We start from the raw sequence: 19,755 nt of genomic DNA, 5'->3' as shown, positions 1-19,755 counted from the left end.
GCTTTGTGAACCTCGTAATACCATCATCGAGGCTTATCTGCCGAAAATGGAATCGTTTATGCAGTATCAGCATGCAGGCCGATTTTGCACTTCGGCAAACGCAAGCAGGCGCACGAATCGAGCTGGAAAAGATCGGATTTGGCCGCAGGCCCTGCTGCATGCGCTGGGCGAGGGGTTCTCTTTTCATTCAATTAAAAAGCAATACTACCGGCGATGTTATTTTTATGTCAAAACACAACTAAACTTGGCAGTTTGCGCTGCAGCCGACATGCAAGTTTTCCCCTAGCAAACGGGGAGCACCAAAAGTTCCGAAACTCTCGGTGGAGCCAATTTTCAACGGCGGCAGTCCTGGTGGGAAAATTAGCTGCCGTGATGAAAGAGGGAGAGCAGCGGGTTCCACATATAATATTTTGCATTCTAGCCACAGGCCAATATCCCGGCCGCTCCAGCAGCCGAGCCAGGATCAAGCGACGGGGGAGCGAGAGCGATGGAAAATAAATTTATCTGCGGAAAATTGAGCAATATGAGGCGAGAGAGCTACTTTTACACCGAATTCGTAGTAAAACACGAGCGAGGGGCCAATTTCGGCTTCGGGGAGACAGGTAGATGTCATTTTTGCACCCTCGCAGGTCAATATCCTGCGCCCCAATATCATCGTTACGTCTTTTCGATTTTCCTCGACGAGGGAGGGGATCTTTCGCGTCTTCGGAAGCCAAGACGGATTATCGAAAATGATGTTCAGCGAAAGGAGAACATAAAAGGTCACAATGTACAAGAGGGAAACAATCTGAAAAGTTCTCCGATCTATCTCTAACTTTGTGGCAGTGAAAAGTATTTTAACGTTTTTCCTGCGTCATGAATTCGAAAAAGTGACAGCAGGAAACATATATTTATTCCAATGCCGCATTGAACGGCCATGAGCTAGTGTAGGACGAAAGGACGAGCTTCCAATGTGACTTTCAAAAAGCTGTAAACCTGCTTTGACGTCCATCAAAAAGTTGTGCGCAGTTAAAAATTGTACATTTTCCCGATGGTGAATTGATGTTTTGAAAAATATTAGATTTGGACGTTAGTGCGATGAAAGTTTCGAGCAATGTCCTGTTTCATGGCTGCCTGAATTTCCACCATTATATGCTCTAACGTGGACAGTATTTTCACGAGCAAGGATTTCCAAATGAGGACATTTATTTGTACTATACTAACGTTTTCACGAGCTTAATAAAATGTTTAACAATAAGCAAAGCATTAACTAATTAATTCAAATCAAATTTATTCCACTATGCCAAAAATATTTAATTGTGTCATACAGAAAACATTGTATGTAATGGTTTCCGCTAGAGACTTTTGTTGATATCATCAACATTTATTTTAATTACGGTGGTCTTGTAATTAATCATTTTCAATTAAATTACAGTTTACCATATTTTAACAGGAACATTTAAAAATAAATACAAACACATAGGGCAAAAATACGTTACCAAAATAAATTATATCGATTCATGTGAGATAACAGATAGCTACACAGCTTCTTGAGCACTTCGTCTCCCTCCTCTTTTGTACACTTGAACGTCAAATTGAATTTGTTCTCGGCGTCGCGGTGCAATAAAGAAATTTATTGGGGTCCCACCTGTCAAACGATTTGCATAATTTATCGCGGCAACCGCCCCTCGAGCAAGGGTCGGTGCACACAGAGCGCACCACACGCGTGATGCGGTGCTCACAACAAACAAATAGCGGCTCTTCTTCCTTCTTCTACTTGCAGACCGAATTATCGATCCTGCGGCCCTTTGCCGCTGGTGTGAGAGAGAAAGAGGGTATTTATTTATCTGGCGCGCCGGCACCGCCAGGATCAATGCACCCACCTGAGGGACTCGCCCGCCAACCCACTTGAGCCCTAACAAGACAAATGCACCCCTAATGCTCTTCCTCTCGCAGCACTTTAATTAAAACCGGCTTGAGCTGGCCAACAGTGGCACACTCGAGGAAACGAATTTGTTTATTCGGCCGGAACCGGTTCCTATGGCCGTGGGACGCTCCAAATAATTCATCAATGGACCTTTTGGGAATGATATGTTTGTGTTACGCTCGCTATTGTGCGACTAACTAATTGCTATGCTAATTTTCACTGCGGTTTGTGCATTGAAAGTAATGGTCATGACGCGGTACAGCTACTCCACTGTGCTTGTTTGCCCATTCAAATTGGAACTAATTACGAGCGCGGTGCAGTGCAGTTAGGCCTGCGCAGCCGAATTGTTGTTGTTGCTGAAAGCCCAAACATTGCTGTTGCGTTGGTGGTTTCCATTTAAAAAGAAGTGGAACTCGTCAGAATAATATTATTCCGGCCAGATGAAACAGACGACGGAAATTCAAACCGAGTCCAATTTTAGACAGAATGTGCAAGAAACATGCGATATATAAAAATTCATAATTTTTTTTGTGGAATAATTAAGATTTAAAATTATAATAACTTCGTTAATGTGGTTTTCAACAAAAATGCCTTGTGTGATTTTAAGTAAACGTCATGTGGGAGTCCCGCCCCAGGATACTCCAACACGGGGAGAGTCAAGATAACACTCCCGTCCGTCGGCTGTCGCTTACACAAGACACAATCAATTAATGATAAAAATCACTCGTACGAACTGAAATTGTCTAATTGAACACCGAATTATTTCGACTTTACTGACTTTCAAGCACTTGAGTTCAATGAGTCAACACAGATTGATTTTCTCAATTTTGCACACATAATGTAAATTCTACCTGGCACCAGGCATTCACGACACTAAGACTTGAGCTGTATGCAATTCAAATACAAGTGACGATCTTTCCACAAGGTGCAGCATCCCCATTAAGGGGGTAAAATTGGAGGAAAGGGGTTGGAGGAGTGCACAAGAGCGAACACTCATCGTCGCACATCTTCTCTGCATGTCGCCCGCAGAAACCAGAATAATAATTAAGTCATTACACAGACTCCGCTGGGTCGACTAATTATTATTCACCAGCACTTTACACAACAGCGAATGAGGGTGCATCTCATAATTGCACCTGTCGCGAAGAAAAGTGGCTCCCGCAAAGCTGAGCGGATTTTCCAGTCAAATTAAAATCAAAAAGTTTAATGCGCTGCCGCGACTACTGTTTTATATTTTATTCATTTGTGAGACTGCGGTCGAGATAAATTTTAGTTTGGTTCGACCAATGATTTATTTATAAGGCTCAACACGTGACCTGAACGCAATATAAAGCACGGCGGAAGGAAAAGACGAAGATGGCCAAAGTTTGCTGAGCGAGACGTAATCTTGTTCAACTAGCACTCGGCCAATTTCGCAACATCTATTATTTATGGCCCGAATTTTTAACCCTTCTTTGGTCAACACCAACACCAAAGGAAGATTTTTCCTGCTAACAGCGAGGCGAGGTTAAATGTAGCAACTGAAATTTGAACATTGGTCGATAATATTTTCATTTAACAGCTTTAAATCTCGCGTGCAGCTGGATTTTTTTCTGTTATACTATGTGAATAGAGTAATCGTTTAATGGTAATACAAGGGGCGGAATAACATTTTTGTTGTGAAGCAACACTTACTTAACTCCCGGCCAAATTAAGTTGTTAGCTAGTTAAGGGAAAAACAACCCCAAAATAAAAAGCTTTTTATAGTTGCTCGCCGGCGTTAGATTATAAAATATGCGACACGAGGAAAAATTTTATAGCGCGACCGGCGAGAGAGAAATTGCTCCATGTGGACATTAGAGCGGAATTTTCCGGGCGAAGAAAGTTTGCCCAACTTGCAAGGCGAGAAGTAATGTGGACCGCAAAAAGTCAAGGAGTTGGCGGCGGGCAAGAGGGCAAAAAGAGGTGGCGCAAAAAGACGAGGACGCGGAATTCTGCGTGTACTAAAAGAAGTGTGAGTGTGTGCGGTTTACAGGTGCAGGGGATGAAGCGGGCAGGTGAGTGTGGTGAGAAAGAGAGGAGCCGGCGAGAGAAAAGATGCAGGGGGCGTGGCAACAGATCAATATACCCGCCGGCTGGTGCAGCACTCACTCATTTAAAAATACGTGCGTGTGCACACGTACGCGTACTGCACCACTTCCGCCAGATTTTCTTGATTGACCCTTGTTTCGCTCCACTTACACACTTCTGACGAATCAGCACTACAATTTCGGGGGGCGGAAGCTCCTAGCACGACGTAGGAGAGGCTTTTTGATTGTGATATCGTCGGCAGTAAAATTTTACGAGCGTGCTTAATATTTTTTGCTTAATTCAAGAAGCCAGGTAGTGACTTAGATAGTGAGCCAGCGCCCCCGAGAGTCGGCATTTCCTTAAGCTTCAATGGGCAAGGCAGCGTTAGGGCGTGGCACTCTGGAAATTTCAAATTCAAAATTTCTACCACAATGCGCCTGACGTTCTATAGAGCGTGCCATCAAAAGGCAGTGAGCACAGCCGCAATTCAGTTGAAAATAATTATGCTGGTGTTTGGTTTTTGTTTCAAAGCGGAGAATTATTCTCCCTGCTTTGAATTAGAGCCACGTGCGGATTTGTGTGTTAAAGAGAAAGGACTGCAATAGGTGCGGCTGCGAGTTCTGCAGATGTGAACACCAGCAGCACCCTCTTGAGCCGGCAGCCCTTGCGGCACGCGGGGGAGCGCAATTATAAAACGCATAAACAGTCAGTCAAAGTGAGTGCAGAGTTGAGGCAGAAAACGGGCGCCGGCCAGCTTTTCGCGGCGCGCACGACAGGAAATTCCCTAATTGCTCAAATTGCCGAGTTGATTCACGGAATCACTTTCAAGTTGAGCGTGCGTTTCACGCGGGGGATGGAAAATACATTTGATTTACAGCGTGTGGAAAAGAGCATAAAATTGAAGCAGAGAGAACTGTGTCATGCACCGTCGAGGTAATAATTAGCTTCACATGCTTATGTTCTATTTCATTCAAAAATAAAAAAGCTTATAATACTAAACACCAGAAATTCACATGCTATGCAGATGTGGAAGCACTTTCAGGAATCATTTTCTTAAATTCATACACAAAGATGTAAATAAAATTATTTTTTAGTAATTTTGAAATTGCATAGCAAAAAATAACCATTATTTCAATCCAACCAAATTGATATAAAACCTGACTGTAAATTAGAATGATATTGAAAGTTTCAGCATTTAACACAATTCAAAGAGACCACTCTCCTAACATAGAAAATTCTACATAATTTCAATGAATCCCCTCCATTCTTAGTTTAGTATCAAAACTTTTCTTCAGCCTCTGATTTTTATAAATAACTTGTCCTCTGTAAAATCTCTGTCAACTTAAATTTAAAGCAAATATCCATGTTCAGGAATTTCAACGAGTAATAAATTTCAAACCCCAATTTCATTCTATTCGGCATTGCAATGAGGAAAGTTTGCTCTCCGCATACACACCAATTATTGCTGCATCCCCATTGAAAGTTCGAACACAATAGATGCCAGGGTAATAACCATAATTCTCACCCCTCTGATTTAGCAGCCGAATCGAGAGATTCCATCACCTGCTGCATGACTCGAGATGTTATCAACGGAATCCGCTGACGGATTTCTATACAAGTGCAGCGTGGATTTATGCACTTGGTGTCAGAATAACGCAGCTACCCTCATTGTCGAGGCCACCCTTTGAAGTCCTCCGGGGGGCGGTGGGGGCGGAACTATCAGCGTGCAGGCCAATTTGAATGCGTCTGGCCTCGGGGGAGTGCAGTGCTCGCAGAGTTTGGAAATGCAATTTACAGAAGCACGAGGCAACGGCAGTGCTGCTGCTCCTTGAGAGAGAGAGAGCGATGAGAATTTGGCGCGTGTGCCTCCGAATTCATTATTTCGCTTGCCGCTGCGAGCAGATCAAACTCAATAAAACTATTTGCTTTGCAGAATGAACAGAAAAAGACACTCAGGGCGCCGAAAAAGGAAAGGGCTTGCCACTTTCGGGGGTGCTTTTAGCGGACACAAAAGAGCAGCCCGCGCCTTTCGTACTACGAAACATGCAAATTAGGCTTTTATGTGCGGCGGCCTGCTTGAAAATTTAAAATTCGGTTTCGTGAAGGGCGCGGTTTCGTTGCGAGTTGAGTGACGTTCCCGAGGAGATAAAACAGGCTCTTTCGTGGCTGGAATTCCGAAACTGGAGAAAAACGGCGAGAATCGTGAGCGCGGAAAACGGGAGCACGAAGTAAACCATAAAAATTCAAGTTGCATGCCGAAAGTGTCTCCGCCTGTATGAAATACACATCATAATATTAATATATTCGCGCTCTCCCGGCGAGCAAGAAGTGTCTGGTTTTGAATAATCTAGAGTATGCAGACACGCCGACGTTGGCTCGGTCGTGTAAGCCTGCTTTTTATCTTGTGGCGTTTGAGGATTTAATTGAAATTCACCCCCGAGCAATAAATATAAATACACAGCAGACACTTTTGTAGAGAGTCATAAATTAATCCTCGAGCTTGGGTGCTGCCTGCCTGCGTTTCATTCATTATATTATTGAGGCCGTGTCGCGGGATTTCGCTGATGAGCGTAAAAATTCCACCCCCGCCCGCACGACGCATTGCATTACATACCCCCGCTGCGTAGGGTGGTGTGTGGTGCAGGGGTGGCTCTCCGCGTTAGTTCGGATGTGCAACTGTTTTGTATATGTAATGAAAAAGTAATAAGCAAAGTGTGTGCATGTGCCTGCTGCCTCATTAAAACGCATTGCGATGGATTAAGTTTGCCCCGCCGTGTTCGCTTGAGTGATGAGCTTTTCAGAAATGAAATGAGCGCTCATATGACGCGAGGTGAAAGTAGCCATGTTATTAAATTTCATACAACGTGAAAAAAAAATCAGAAAATCATTGATAAAACACACAATTTTCCAATTAAATCAATTGAGTCAGGGTTTCAAGGACAGAAAAACTATGAAAATTTAATTCGTCATGGAAGCAATCTGACCATAATTAAATTTAAGTCTCGTATCACATTCGACCATGAAGAAATGGCTGCTCTTTGAGTTGTATATTAAAATAAATAAGTTATTTTTACATATAAATATTTAAGAGGCAAATCTTTAGGATTTCTGCAAGTTTTTAATCATGTATTGAAAATGAGTATTATTGAAAGAAACTAATGTTTTTACGATGCTACACTAGTGCACGCTTATTTGGGCAACCGTGATTGACTCAATTATAGAGGATTCTGATCGGTTGATGAAGAATATGATCTGTTATAGGTGGTAAAATTAAGGCTATGATACTTTGTCATTAGAACTAAGTTAATTTATATTAACTCTAGCAATAAAAAACAACTCTTAATTAATTACATCTGTGTTAAGATTTCGTTAATTTTGGCCATCGTCAATAGTTCAAAAGTTGACTTGATTTGGCAAATGATTTAAGTCACTTTATAAACGAAAACTACACGTGTGTTTGATATTTTCACAGCATTTTGTAGCACCATTTTCTTTTGAATTTTTCCATGTTTCATATCAACTCCGGATCTTTCAACAAATTACAAATGTTTTCAGTCTCCGTGCTTGTGATTTATAAAAGTCAAACGACAAGAGCAAAGCAATCCATCACATTTCCCGTGGCGAGCACTCACGTGCATGAAAATTTAAAATTTCATTAATGCTTCTAGCCGTGATAGCGGTCAAAGTCCCACGCGACAGCGGGATAACGTTCCATATAGTAATGCGCGTCCCAGACGTTCTGCCATAAAAGCAGCGTGGCCGCACTGCCACAAATACCCCCGGACGCAGACAGAGTGCATGCCTTCGATACCGGGCCACATAAACAAGGATCAAGAAATCTGATGAAATAAAAATATGCTGGGCAGCCGGGCGGCGATAAATGCGTTTTATGCTGTAATGTTTCGCCAGCCAGCCGGGCGCAGCATAAAAGAGGGGTAAAGCGCATGAAATTGCGTGAGATTTGGAGCAATAATGAGCGCAATGAGGGGGTAGCAGCACTGCAGCCGGCTAGATGTGTGTTACACAAGCAGAGATCTAGGCCACGCAACATTATTATGCTCCGTGGGAGGGTGCGGGATAAATTACATTTCTGCGCCGGCCAAATGAACCAATTAAATGGATTGCCGCAGCTGTGTGCTCTCGTGTTATTGGTTTTATTCCCTGTAAGTACATGGCCATGTACTCGTGGACGCTTGCATGCACGCGAGCGTTTTAACTGCACCTCCGAGACACATATGCATCCAGTCAAAAGTCATCAGCTGACTCATCGCGGCGCGCACTTGCCCTTCCGAGACCGAGCGGCGTCTTTTACGATTTCACACACACGAAATTGCGATGGCTGGCTTTTTAAATTGCTTTGCAGCCGCGAGGGGGTGGCGTTTCAAAAGGGGTGATTCCTCTGCAAGAGATGAAATGAAATTCAAACGCAATAAATTGGATGTGGACCCCATGTATGTTCTGCGGACGTGCAGGCGCGAAAGACAAACTCTTGAGTTGACACGGTTCAATAGAGAACGTTTTTGCGTCGGTTGCAATCTCATTAAGCCGATTAATTGCTCCATTAAACTGATATCCGATTAGTGGGTTGGGAAAATTATACTCAAACATCAAAGATTTACAATGAAAAGATGGCGACTTTGGGAAAAGATAGTGAAAAAGCGATTGAAGATATTTATCATTTCAAAACGTTCAAAACAATGTTAAACTTGTTTGAAAATCTGAATTTAAACTGACGATTGTGATATATTAATGTTCTATAAAGTTGACGTTCAAAAGCCTAAAATAAAATGGAAAATGATAAATGATCGTGATAATACTGAAATAATATTGACGACGATGCCTTTAGAAATAGCAAAAACCATTAGTGACACTAGAAGGGAGACGAAAATTTGACTTCCTTCGCATCCGTTCTGTTTTGTGCCGTTGCAAAATTTGAAATAACGAAACCAATTATGTCCCGGAAAAGTACGGAGGGTGCTTGGATGGCGAAAGATCAGACAGGCCGAAAAGCTCTGTGAATGTTGTACTCACTGCCAGCTGAGAAGGGAGTCGACGAGGCTGAGGGAGGTGCTCTCCCTCATGCTGCCCCCATGCCACTGACTGCCAGCCGCCAGCCCGTCTCGCGGCCTCCACGCCAGCGCCCCCTCCCCTCGGCAGCGGTGGCGGCGACGGCGTGAGCACCATCCACCCCCGTCGCACCCCAGATGCCGGTGTTAACCACGTGCCAAACTCAGCATTTGGGCATTCACCGCCATGCCGTAATTGGCGCTCTTTGCAGAAGATTTTAGACTTTCCCTTTTTATGCATTTGAATAAATATGTATTCAAAACTTACTTTTAAGTAAGAATAAATAAGGTGATCCATTTCTGCTTCTTTTTTATTTCGCGGATTGAGAGTTTAGATTACATTCGAGGAATGGGCAGTGTATTGTTTATATAGAAAACCACTTTTTTAACGTGATTATTAATTTTCCTTTGCTATCTTTTTGTCTAATTTACGTGTATTGCAACGTTTGACGATGACGAAAAATGGGTACGTGACCAAGCACATGTCTAGTCCCGAACATTAATCGCATAAATCATTTTTCCCATATCGAAACTGCCTTCCTGCGTTCACAGAGGAAACATCCAAAACAGTGCAAAACACAACAAAGGAACTGCGTCATGGGCAAAATTATTGCGAAATTCTACCATTTCACAAAATCAATTCCCATTAATGTGTAAAATTCAGTGAAAATAAAAAAGATATTTGATTACGATACTCTTGCAAAACTGCAATGATTAAGTTTCGGTTCAGGTAGCTCAGTCAAGCAAGCTGTGTTATGTCAAAAGCACGTAATATTTAAAGTCTTTTAACTAACACACTTATTGCAGAGGGATTCAAGAAAATGCTTTTTAGTTTTATCGTGCTATTTAGTGATATCTTTGATAAAAGTATAGTAATTATGTAATTTTTAAAATTGTAATCTTAGAATCCGATTTAGTAACTAACATTTTCTCTTGCGACATTAGAGAGGTCAGGTTAATTTGACTGTCATTTGAAGTTGTATTTGAATGGAGGATAAAAAAATAAAAAGTTTAGCTTATAACATTGTACGAATTATGTTAGTAATTTTAGATATTTCTAAAGTTATGGAAATCAAATTGTAGGCTAACCTTTACAATGTGAGAATTCCTTCGATAGAAAAATTAAGCCTGTTTTTAAGTGCTTCAGAGTGGAAAAGATTAGTCTTTTTAAATATTGTTGTAAATTTAATTCGTTATTTCAAAATCCCATCGTAATCACAAAAATTTTCCGCTGTGTCATTCTTGCATAATGATCGACGCTTGGCATAATTATTTTAAATTTCAGTTTCAAATAGGAACATGAAAGATTAGGAGAGTATTGTGAATTTTTATATATAAATTTAAATTAATGTTTAAGGTCCCCTAGATTATCATCCCATAATTACTTTATAAATACTTAGAGAGTCAAAAGATAACGTTTTCATTCAATTATTTGTAAAAAAAAAGAATGAAAGAATGAATAATATTTTTTTTTAAAAAAAACATGAAGTGTGTTTAGACATCAGAGCCAGCCGCGCCGCGCCGCGCCAGCCGACTCAGCCGGTCCTTTTCTCGAGCCGCCAGCCGCCGACCTTTTTAATCAGCTCAGCCAGCTGAGCCGCGCCAGCCAGCCAGCCACCCATAATTTTTATCTTTTCCATTTTTTCATTTCACGTGCCCCAAAGTTAAAAAAAACTTTGCACCGTTCTGTTTCATGGAAATTTTTTCTGAAGTAGTTCGTACTCAGTAAGTCGACTGTCTTAAAAAACGCTGTTTTTCTTGTGAGTTGCAAATTTATGTAACTCGCAACCTCATTTTTCCTCCGCAAACCCGCATTTTTTTTTTCGGAAAAACCCCCAATGTGCAAAAAACTGTTTTAAGCGTTTTTTCTGCAATTTAGAGCATTTTTTTAAAAAACACATACATTTTTATGGAAAATTCTCATGATGGATAACCAAAAACAGGGATTTTTACAAAATCAGTATAAAAGCCACTGATGGTTTCACTAAGAGTCTGAACATTTTAACTCTTCGATCAACGCAATTTTCCAAAATTTCAGCTTATTACGGCGCGAAATATGACTTTTTAGGGGTTAAAATCTGAAAAATGCGGGAGACCCCAAAACTGTGGGTTTGTTGCCAGCTGATTTTTTGCGCATTGTGAAATTGGCGAACCCTGTTCGCAACGTGTTTTTCCAATTTGAAAACTGATTTCCCACCTAATTCGCTTCTTTCATCTTAAAATTTCATTGCTTCTTCATTCCTAAAATATAAACTTAAATTATGGCCATTTGAAAGGAAAAACAAAAATGTAATACAAAAAACTTAATTTTAACATTACTTTGTCATCCATTTTAAAGCATACTTATAGCTTACCAGGGCTCCCCAATTTTGCAATGTGCAAAAATTAACCACTATTTTTTGCGTATAATACCAGCGGGAAAATCCTCCAGATTTAGGTTTTTCTGCATTTTTTCGAAAAACCCAAAAAGGTCACATTCCGTGTCAAAAGTCAGAAATTTTGGAAAATTACGATGACTGTTGAGTGTTAAAATTTTCGGTCTTTCAGAGGAATTAACCCACCGACTTTTTTAAAAATCCCTACTTTTGGTCATCCAGCATCATGAGCATTTTTGAAGTTCTATAAAAATGCATGTGATTCAGAAAAAAATCGCAAAATTTCATAAAAAAAACTCTAAAATATTTTTTAGCAATGCAGTTTGTTTTTTTCCGGAAAAATGCGGATTTTTGCGATCACTGCAGTTTACAGCGTGTTACGCGTTAGTTGTTAGTTGCGATTTTTTAGTTATGCAGTCTTAAAAAGCACATGAGCCGGCTGCAAGCCAGCCGCCAGCCGAGCCGATGAAATTTTGCCAGCCAGCCGCCGATGTCTGTATTGACGGCTCGGAGCCGGAAAGCCAGCCGCCGATCAAAATGCGGGCGGCTCAGATGTCTAAGTGTGTTACAGTCAACAATCTCAAATAAAATCAAATAGTTGACAACCGATAAATAAATTAAAAATGGGGCCTGTAATTGCACCATCTACCATCTGTCACCTAATATTGTGTGTAAAATTTGCAATCTAATTGTGACAAAAATAACAGTGTAAAATAAAAGAGTGACAGGCAACTGTGACCCGCGGCAATCGTGCCCTAAGTTAAAATGGTGGGAAGGGGAGCAGTGCGGCATCAGGGTTTCGTCCTTAGGGAGGGTCTTTTGAGGGTGGTTGTGGCCTAAATAATAATGCTACTTTAAATAAATAAATTTGCTTACAATATCTTTGATTTCCTGCTTAATTCGCATCGAATATATTTAAAATGTGTGTTGATATCAAGATAATAAGACGAGCTTGCAACGCAGTACCCTCCGAGGGTGTTTAGCCCGTGCACATATTTAGGCTGTGCATCAAAAGGGGGCGCGCCGCTTCACAATTAAAAAAGTCGCTCGCAGGTCACTTTTCCTTTGCAGCCGACCGCTTTTGTGTGCTTGACAATAATGTATTGACTGGCGCGATGCTGGGGGTGCGTGAAAAATCACGGCGCGATGCTGGGGGTGCGTGAAAAATCAAATATACAGGAATCCATGAAAGAGACACCTTGACTAATACTTCATGTTAATAATAATCATAAAATTGCCATAACATGATTGTTAAATTAATGACTCAACCACGATCAAATGAGTAAGTGAGTAATGCAACATAATTTCTGGAAACTAGTAATAATTATCTGATCTAATTATTGTAAATCATGATCTCCAAAAGTTTCAATCCAATTATTCTCTTACTGGAGACTTAAATGTTATAAATTAAATTAGAATTAAGTACCTTGCAGATATTTTTAGATATATTATTCATATAAATAAAGAAATAATAATTTCTCTAGTGCGTTAACCCAGAGCAAGGAGGATGTCTGTTCACTTCCTGATTTTTCACGCACCCCCAGCATCGCGCCAGTCAATACATAATTGTCACGCACACAAAAGCGGTCGGCTGCAAAGGAAAATCTGACCTGCGAGCGACTTTTTTAATTGTGAAGAAGCGCGCCTCCCTTTTCATGCACAGCCTAAATATGTGCACGGGCTAAACACCCTCGGAGGGTGCTGCGTTGCAAGCTCGTCTCTTTGTCACTGTTGAAGCGATTGAATGGCAACTGAGACTCGCGGCAATCGTGACCAAAGCAAAACTTTCAGAATTTAATTTAACAAGGAGCAGACTCGATTGTCATGTTATTATCTTGATATCAACACACATTTTAAATATATTCGATGCGAATTAAGCAGGAAATCAAAGATATTGCAAGCAGATTTTTTTATTTAAAGTAACATTACTTTTAGGCCACAACCACCCTCAAAAGACCCTCCCTAAGGACGAAACCCTGATGCCACATTCCTCCCCTTCCCACCATTTTAACTTAGGGCACGATTGCCGCGGGTCACAGTTGCAGCACCCTCCAATTTTCACTTCATTAGAGTTGTTTATAATATAAGGGATGATCGCTTAGTTATCATACTACCCGATACTAGATATCATACCTGCATTTTTTCATGTCACAAAAATGACAATAAAATGATAGGTATGTACATACATACCTCACATGATGTATATACAATTTAACACACAAAAATGAATTTTCGGCACAAAAATCAATTTGCCCACCTTGCATCTTCAACCAAACGTCATAAACAATATCACTGCCAAGGTCGGCAGGTATAACACAAACCTTCACGACTGCTTTCGCTCACATTTTTTAACGATTTGTTCCATGAAGCGAATTTTCCGCATGCACTGCATTCCCCTAGACACTAAATTCAAGTTCTAGCTAATCCAGAATGGGTACTTACTTTGAAAACGATCATAATTCCGTCTAAATCAGCACTCAAATACGAACTGAATAACTTGACCGTAGCAAGGTAAACAAACAATAGTTGCGCGTTGCGCACGCTTTTGTGCTCGCCAACTTGCTTAGAGGTTCCTCCAACAGGTGGCATTACCGTGAAGACGGCAGGAGACCGTGGCGCGATTCACGTTCTCTACTGCTGCAAGGCTTACAAATATATAATAGAACTTCATCATGAACCATTGCTTTTCGTACTAGTATTTCGCTGTGTCAGCGGCGATTGTTAGTAACTACCTATACAAAGGGTTAAATTTTGATTATTTCTTGAACAATTTTTGCAATATTCTAATTATCCTAATTATTTAGTACAATTTTGTATTTTATGTTAGCAATCGCCGCTGCTAGTTAATAATCAATCTGTTTCTTTCACTCACAATCAATGACTATAATATTAATTAAATTAAATTAAATAGTTTAATGGCTTCACTAAATGAAAGGCTAATAACGCATGTTATTCTACTTAAAAAAATATAATATGTTAATTTTAATTTAAATAAGTTATAGATTTCAATAAAATTTGTGAATTTGTGAAAACATGGCAGTCGTGGGAAACGATTAAAACATATTTATCAATATGCACAGAAATTTTGCATCTGTTCCAGTTAACAGCGAGTCGCCATATTTCTGAAATTTCCTGTTTTGAAATGCGAAAACATAGCGAGCACTATCACGAGATAATAAACATTTTTAATAGAGGGTTTGCATTCGATGAGATATTGGCAGGCGTGGAACATGGAAATGACGTTGGCAAACTGACTGGTATATAAACCACGACCATCAGCCAGCACGTCAGATTGAGAAACACCTCTCGTCCAGCCATGATGAGTGGTGTGGCCCTGCTTATACTATCCGTTGGTGTTTTCCAAGTAAGCGTTTTAGATTAACTCTATATGCACGTATTCCCATTATTTTCAAGTGGGTCTACATCTAATAACACTCAGAAAATTTATTAATTCAGTAATCTATTTAATCTTGTCTATATACGTTAACTCGAAAATAACATATATAGACAGTTGACTAAATGCTATCAATTTTGAGCCTGTATCTTAAAACCAACTGCTTTGGTCAAACTATAATCAGAGCCAAAATCGAGTAAATTGTACAAAAAGTATACAATTACGGAATTCCATTGATTTACTCTAGAGCTAGAAAATATTATAGCTCTATAAAATTTTCTTTTCAAGCATTAAAAACTTTCTTAACCACAGTAAAGTAACCAAGCTTGTGGCTCGCATTGTTGATACCTGGAAACCTGGTGATGCTTCAGGGCTGGACCTAATTTCATATTAACCATTGTGAAAAATCCAGACGAATCCCCATTATTGCAATATTTTGTGCCAGTCTGTGCTTGCTTGAAACGCGAAAGCTGCCCGTTAAACTGTGCGCTTGCATCATACAGTTTTCACCAGTTTTTTGTTTCAATGAAAGACCTTGGTGTGCGAGCTCCTATCCAACTGAGGCTCGTGAAACCATGTTGTTCTTACGGGATGTTATTGAGATGCGATTTATCGCGATTTTATCGATTTCATGCTATGTCAGAAGTAAAAATCAGGAAAATAAAAATTACGAGCATATTTCTTCCTCTGCAGGAATGAATGGGGGGAACTTAACATGGCGGAATTATTTTATTAGTCCTTCATATTAGCCCAGAATAAATACAATCAAACAATTCAATACACTGATAAAATAGCGAAAAAGTCTGTGCTGCTTGACAAATTTTCTATTTTGCTTTAAATGGTTTGGGCTCTGCTTTGCTTTTCTTAGTAGTTTTACTTTGTCTCGAAAAAACTTACTAAAAAACAGTCGTTTTTGAAAACTGTTTGTATATATGCTTATAAAAGAAAGAGAGTAAAGTTGATTCAATAGCTATGTAGCGGTACAGAAGCGCAGTCCTCCGTTTTGCTTGTATGGCGTATGGCATACGTCACAAGAGATCAGGCTGGTCCTTTATTACGCGACCACCGATTGCCCTGCGCCGGGGTCTTTCATTGAAACGCTAGCCTATTGAAGTTAATTCACGCGTACTAGAGAGGGGAAAATTGGCAAAATATGCAAACTTCTCCCAAACAAATATATATTATTGTTATGAAATGACAACTAAAGTGAGCCAAGCATTCAGCCCGCACTCGACGCTTTAACATGTTCATGTTTTAATGCTAATTGTCAATGTACACGAAAAATCAAGAAAACAGAATGTACAGCTGTAATACACATTTGGATATGAGCAACTAAAGTTATAAATCAGTAAATTGTCATATTATGGTATATATATTATTAATTATTATGATCATTATAAAACAAAATATAACATTGCTCACTTAAAAAAAGCACCATCCAGCTATTATGGTTTTAGAATCACTGAAAAAACATATCGCAACCTTTTGATTTTTTTTCTAGACTCAATTTGAGTTTGAACCAATGCCTCGGTCCCTATTTATTTTTTGTTTGTCTTTATTTAAAAACATTTAATTAAACTTTGTGATTGTGCGTAATATTCTAAAATATAGATATCATTGCTTGAGACATCTGGGCAAGAAAATGTCACTCCTGTATACAAAGTGAAAGACAAAACCAAAGAAACATTCACAAAGGAACAACTGAAGGCAATTGAAGAAAATTTACTGCCCAAAGGTCCTGGAACAGGATTCAAACCCATTAACCAAGGCAATATGATTGAGTTAAAATTATGAACAAATTTTAATGTTAAATTTTAAAATCAAAAGGGGCATCCCCTGGAAAATTCAACTATGCTGCAAAGCAAATTATTGGAGGGACACAAGCTGTTCTGAAACAGTTTCCCTACCAAGTTGTAATTGTTATGGACGGTTCAATGACTTGCGGTGGATCACTGATACTTCCAGATTGGGTATTAACTGCAGCTCATTGCGTTAAACCGTAAAAATTTGGAAGAAAAATTATTTTTAATTTACGATTCAAAATTCAGCTACACCCATTTCGCACTTTTATTCGGAGCAATTTATCGATGGCCATCAAGTGGTACTCCTGGTTGGGTGAAAATGAACACAACCACAAGCTATTACCACCCCAATTACAGTGATTACACACTGGTTAATGACATTGCTTTACTGAAACTACCAACTCCTTTGAATTTGACTGGTAATAATAAGATAAAATGTTTTTTCCAAATAACGAGCACGACTTTTCTGCGTTTAGATTACATCAATGTTGTCAAGCTGCCTCCTGCGAGCGATGCCACGAAAACATTTGTCGGAGTCAACGCGACCGTCAGTGGCTTTGGAAGATTCACAAACAGTTAACAACTCATAGCCTTAATAAATTTGAGATTTCTTGATGATTGAAAATTTTGTAAAATTCTAGATAGCACCGTTTGATAGCACGTATTTGAATTACGTTGTTCTGCCTGTTATTTCCAATACGGAATGCCTCTCTTATTACGGCCCGTCCGTTATTGACAGCACCTTGTGCTGCGCAACACAAACCAATAAAAGCCACTGCAAGGTACCTCCCTTTCAATTTCTGGCCGACCACAGTCTGACGAAATAATATTTTTAGGGTGACAGTGGGGGTCCCTTGGTGTACACCGACAGTAATGGGAGTGTTGTGCAAATTGGCGTTGTCTCGTATGGTTCTATTTATGGTTGCGATGCCGGACCAAATGGGTATGCTCGAGTCTCTTCTTTCCTAGGCTGGATGTCCGCAACAATCGGAACTGGTAATGATTTCCGCCAACGACTAATACTATTCTTCAACGAATGAAAATTCGCAGATTTGACAACGACCCCTTCTTCTGACACTACCACCACAACCACTCCAACTACGACAACCACTCCAACTACGACCACCACTCCAACTACGACAACCACTCCAACTACGACCACCACTCCAACTACGACAACCACTCCAACTACGACCACCACTCCAACTACGACCACCACTCCAACTACGACAACCACTCCAACTACGACCACCACTCCAACTACGACAACTACTCCAACTACGACAACCACTCCAACTACGACAACTACTCCAACTACCACCACAACAACCACTCCAACTACCACCACTACTATCAAAACCACTACTATCAAAACCACTACATCCAAAACAACTACAACCAAACCAACAACAACCCCAAAACCAACCACGACTAAGAAACCAACCACAACCAAACCAACCACGACTAAGAAACCAACCACAACCAAACCAACCACGACTAAGAAACCAACAACAACCAAAACTACCACAACCAAGAAACCAACCACTCCTAAACCTCCTGAGTGCTCTAAAGCTGCTTTTGATGTAAAACGTTTAACACATTAGCCCTCGATTTTTACTTGTTATTAACAAATTTTTAACTTTATACTTAGACTTTGGCTCGAACATGCTGCTCTACTCCTACCGGTGACATTTTCTTCTTTGGTCAAAAGGATAAAACCTGCAAAGCCAATACAAACGTTCGGAACTACTTGAATAAATACCTCCTCAACAAGGAACTTGATAAAAACAACTTGATGAACTTTAATGCAGCAACTACAATTAGAAATCTTGCTGAAAAAGCTGTAGGAGATACAGTATAATCAGTATTAAATTTGACATTTTTCTTCCATTTAAGGCTTACGTCAATTGTGTCTTGAATAACACAGGAATAGTAAACTTTGATTTATATATATTTAATCGATACTAAAAATTTTAAACCATATTATAAAACTTAGCTATTGAGTAACGGATCACTCGATGGACCTGCCCTAGCAACACTTATTACGCAGAACGTATCGGAAAACTGGAAGAGTTTTTATACCGAAGCAACCATCTCATGCGTAGATTTTATTTACAGCTCTGATTTCCGTAAATTTTACCTCCGTAGCTTTATCAGTAAAAATCCTTTTGTATTTCAGCTGTGCTTTCATACATATTCAACCGGATCTCCTACGATGCTAGACCCCTGGTAGTCATCCAGTGCATTCATTTTAAAGCTGCCTATACAGTAAGCTGTATAATACGCCGCAAAGTCATTATAATTAAATTTTACGTAAATGCAGGGATGTGTGCAACCTATTCGTAAGAATTACTTTCAATTTCCCATCTGATCGTCACTGCGTTATTACTGACTTCTGTCTTTTTTAAATTTCAGTGACCAAGCCGTGCAATACCACACGTGACACTATGCGATCTTGTCTTCAGTATTTCGCATTTAACCTTACAACCACCGCTCAAAAGGTTAAGAAGAGAAATTGAGCAATTTTTCAGTGTTTGAAGTTATTTCGGTGTGCAATGTTTGAATCAAAATTCGTGAATTAAAAATAAAAATTGGCAAAATTGACCTATCATGTTTCACTTGCCAGCAGAATAATTTAAGAATGCAACTACAATTGAAATGCATTTTTTAATCGAATTGAAGATATTGCAATATAAATATCAAAACTTTTAATATTTATTTTAAATAAAAAAAAATGAAATTAAGTAATTAATTTTCAAAATGAGAAAAGTAAGCAGCTCCGCAGCCCTGGAATTTTTAGCTGCTGTTCTCCAAAATGAGCATATACCTTAAACCAATCTATCAAAATAGTAAGGGAAACATTCTAGCTTCAAAAGCTGCCGAGAAATGATGCAGCTTTAGTGAAAAGCATCAAATGTCAAAGTCCAGTGTCAAGCTGCACAGCTGGTGACAGAGCGGTAAATAAAAAACGCTCACGTTTTCAAACTTGCTCTAGTCATGAACAAAAACTCTATTTCTTAAATAAAAATTTATTTTCTCGGAAAATGATTAATATGGTTAGTTCTATTCGAATCTTATATTATTAATTAAAACTATAATTGGCTAAGGTAGATGTGAAGTTGTATTACGACTGACTTCTTACGGTTGAAATGAACTATCGTGT

At 39.6% G+C, this 19,755-nt stretch overlaps 2 protein-coding genes across 3 annotated transcripts in view; one reads left to right on the top strand and one right to left on the bottom strand.

Annotated features, from left to right (window-relative positions):
- Nucleotides 1–13,955, bottom strand: part of LOC135947326 (adenomatous polyposis coli homolog) — a 35,225-nt gene extending 21,270 nt beyond the window's left edge. Inside the window, exon 1 of one of the 2 annotated variants that reach the window (XM_065496085.1) lies at nucleotides 13,839–13,955. Coding sequence is in view for 1 of the 2 variants with exons in the window: in XM_065496084.1 (XP_065352156.1) it covers nucleotides 8,987–9,036 (50 nt within the window). In the remaining variant the exon portion in view is untranslated. Of the gene's footprint in view, nucleotides 1–8,986; nucleotides 9,055–13,838 lie in introns of those variants that run through there. The other variant, XM_065496084.1, reaches the window with a different exon arrangement.
- A 664-nt stretch (nucleotides 13,956–14,619) lies between these two features.
- On the top strand, nucleotides 14,620–19,196 carry LOC135947328 (uncharacterized). Its single transcript, XM_065496089.1, is given in 16 exon segments — nucleotides 14,620–14,760; nucleotides 16,402–16,558; nucleotides 16,618–16,789; nucleotides 16,839–17,011; nucleotides 17,069–17,167; nucleotides 17,234–17,238; nucleotides 17,240–17,374; nucleotides 17,429–17,588; nucleotides 17,643–17,958; nucleotides 17,989–18,175; nucleotides 18,244–18,435; nucleotides 18,489–18,524; nucleotides 18,589–18,721; nucleotides 18,772–18,860; nucleotides 18,916–18,934; nucleotides 19,008–19,196. Coding segments are annotated over 16 exon segments (2,025 nt in total). The 5' UTR covers nucleotides 14,620–14,712; the 3' UTR covers nucleotides 19,112–19,196.
- The last annotated feature ends 559 nt before the right edge of the window (nucleotides 19,197–19,755 follow it).

This window comes from Cloeon dipterum, chromosome X (genome assembly GCF_949628265.1).
Source record: "Cloeon dipterum chromosome X, ieCloDipt1.1, whole genome shotgun sequence".
NCBI classification, from domain to species: domain Eukaryota; kingdom Metazoa; phylum Arthropoda; class Insecta; order Ephemeroptera; family Baetidae; genus Cloeon; species Cloeon dipterum.
The sequence above is the reverse complement of the archived record's forward strand: the minus strand, read 5'-3'. Positions and strand labels throughout refer to the sequence as shown.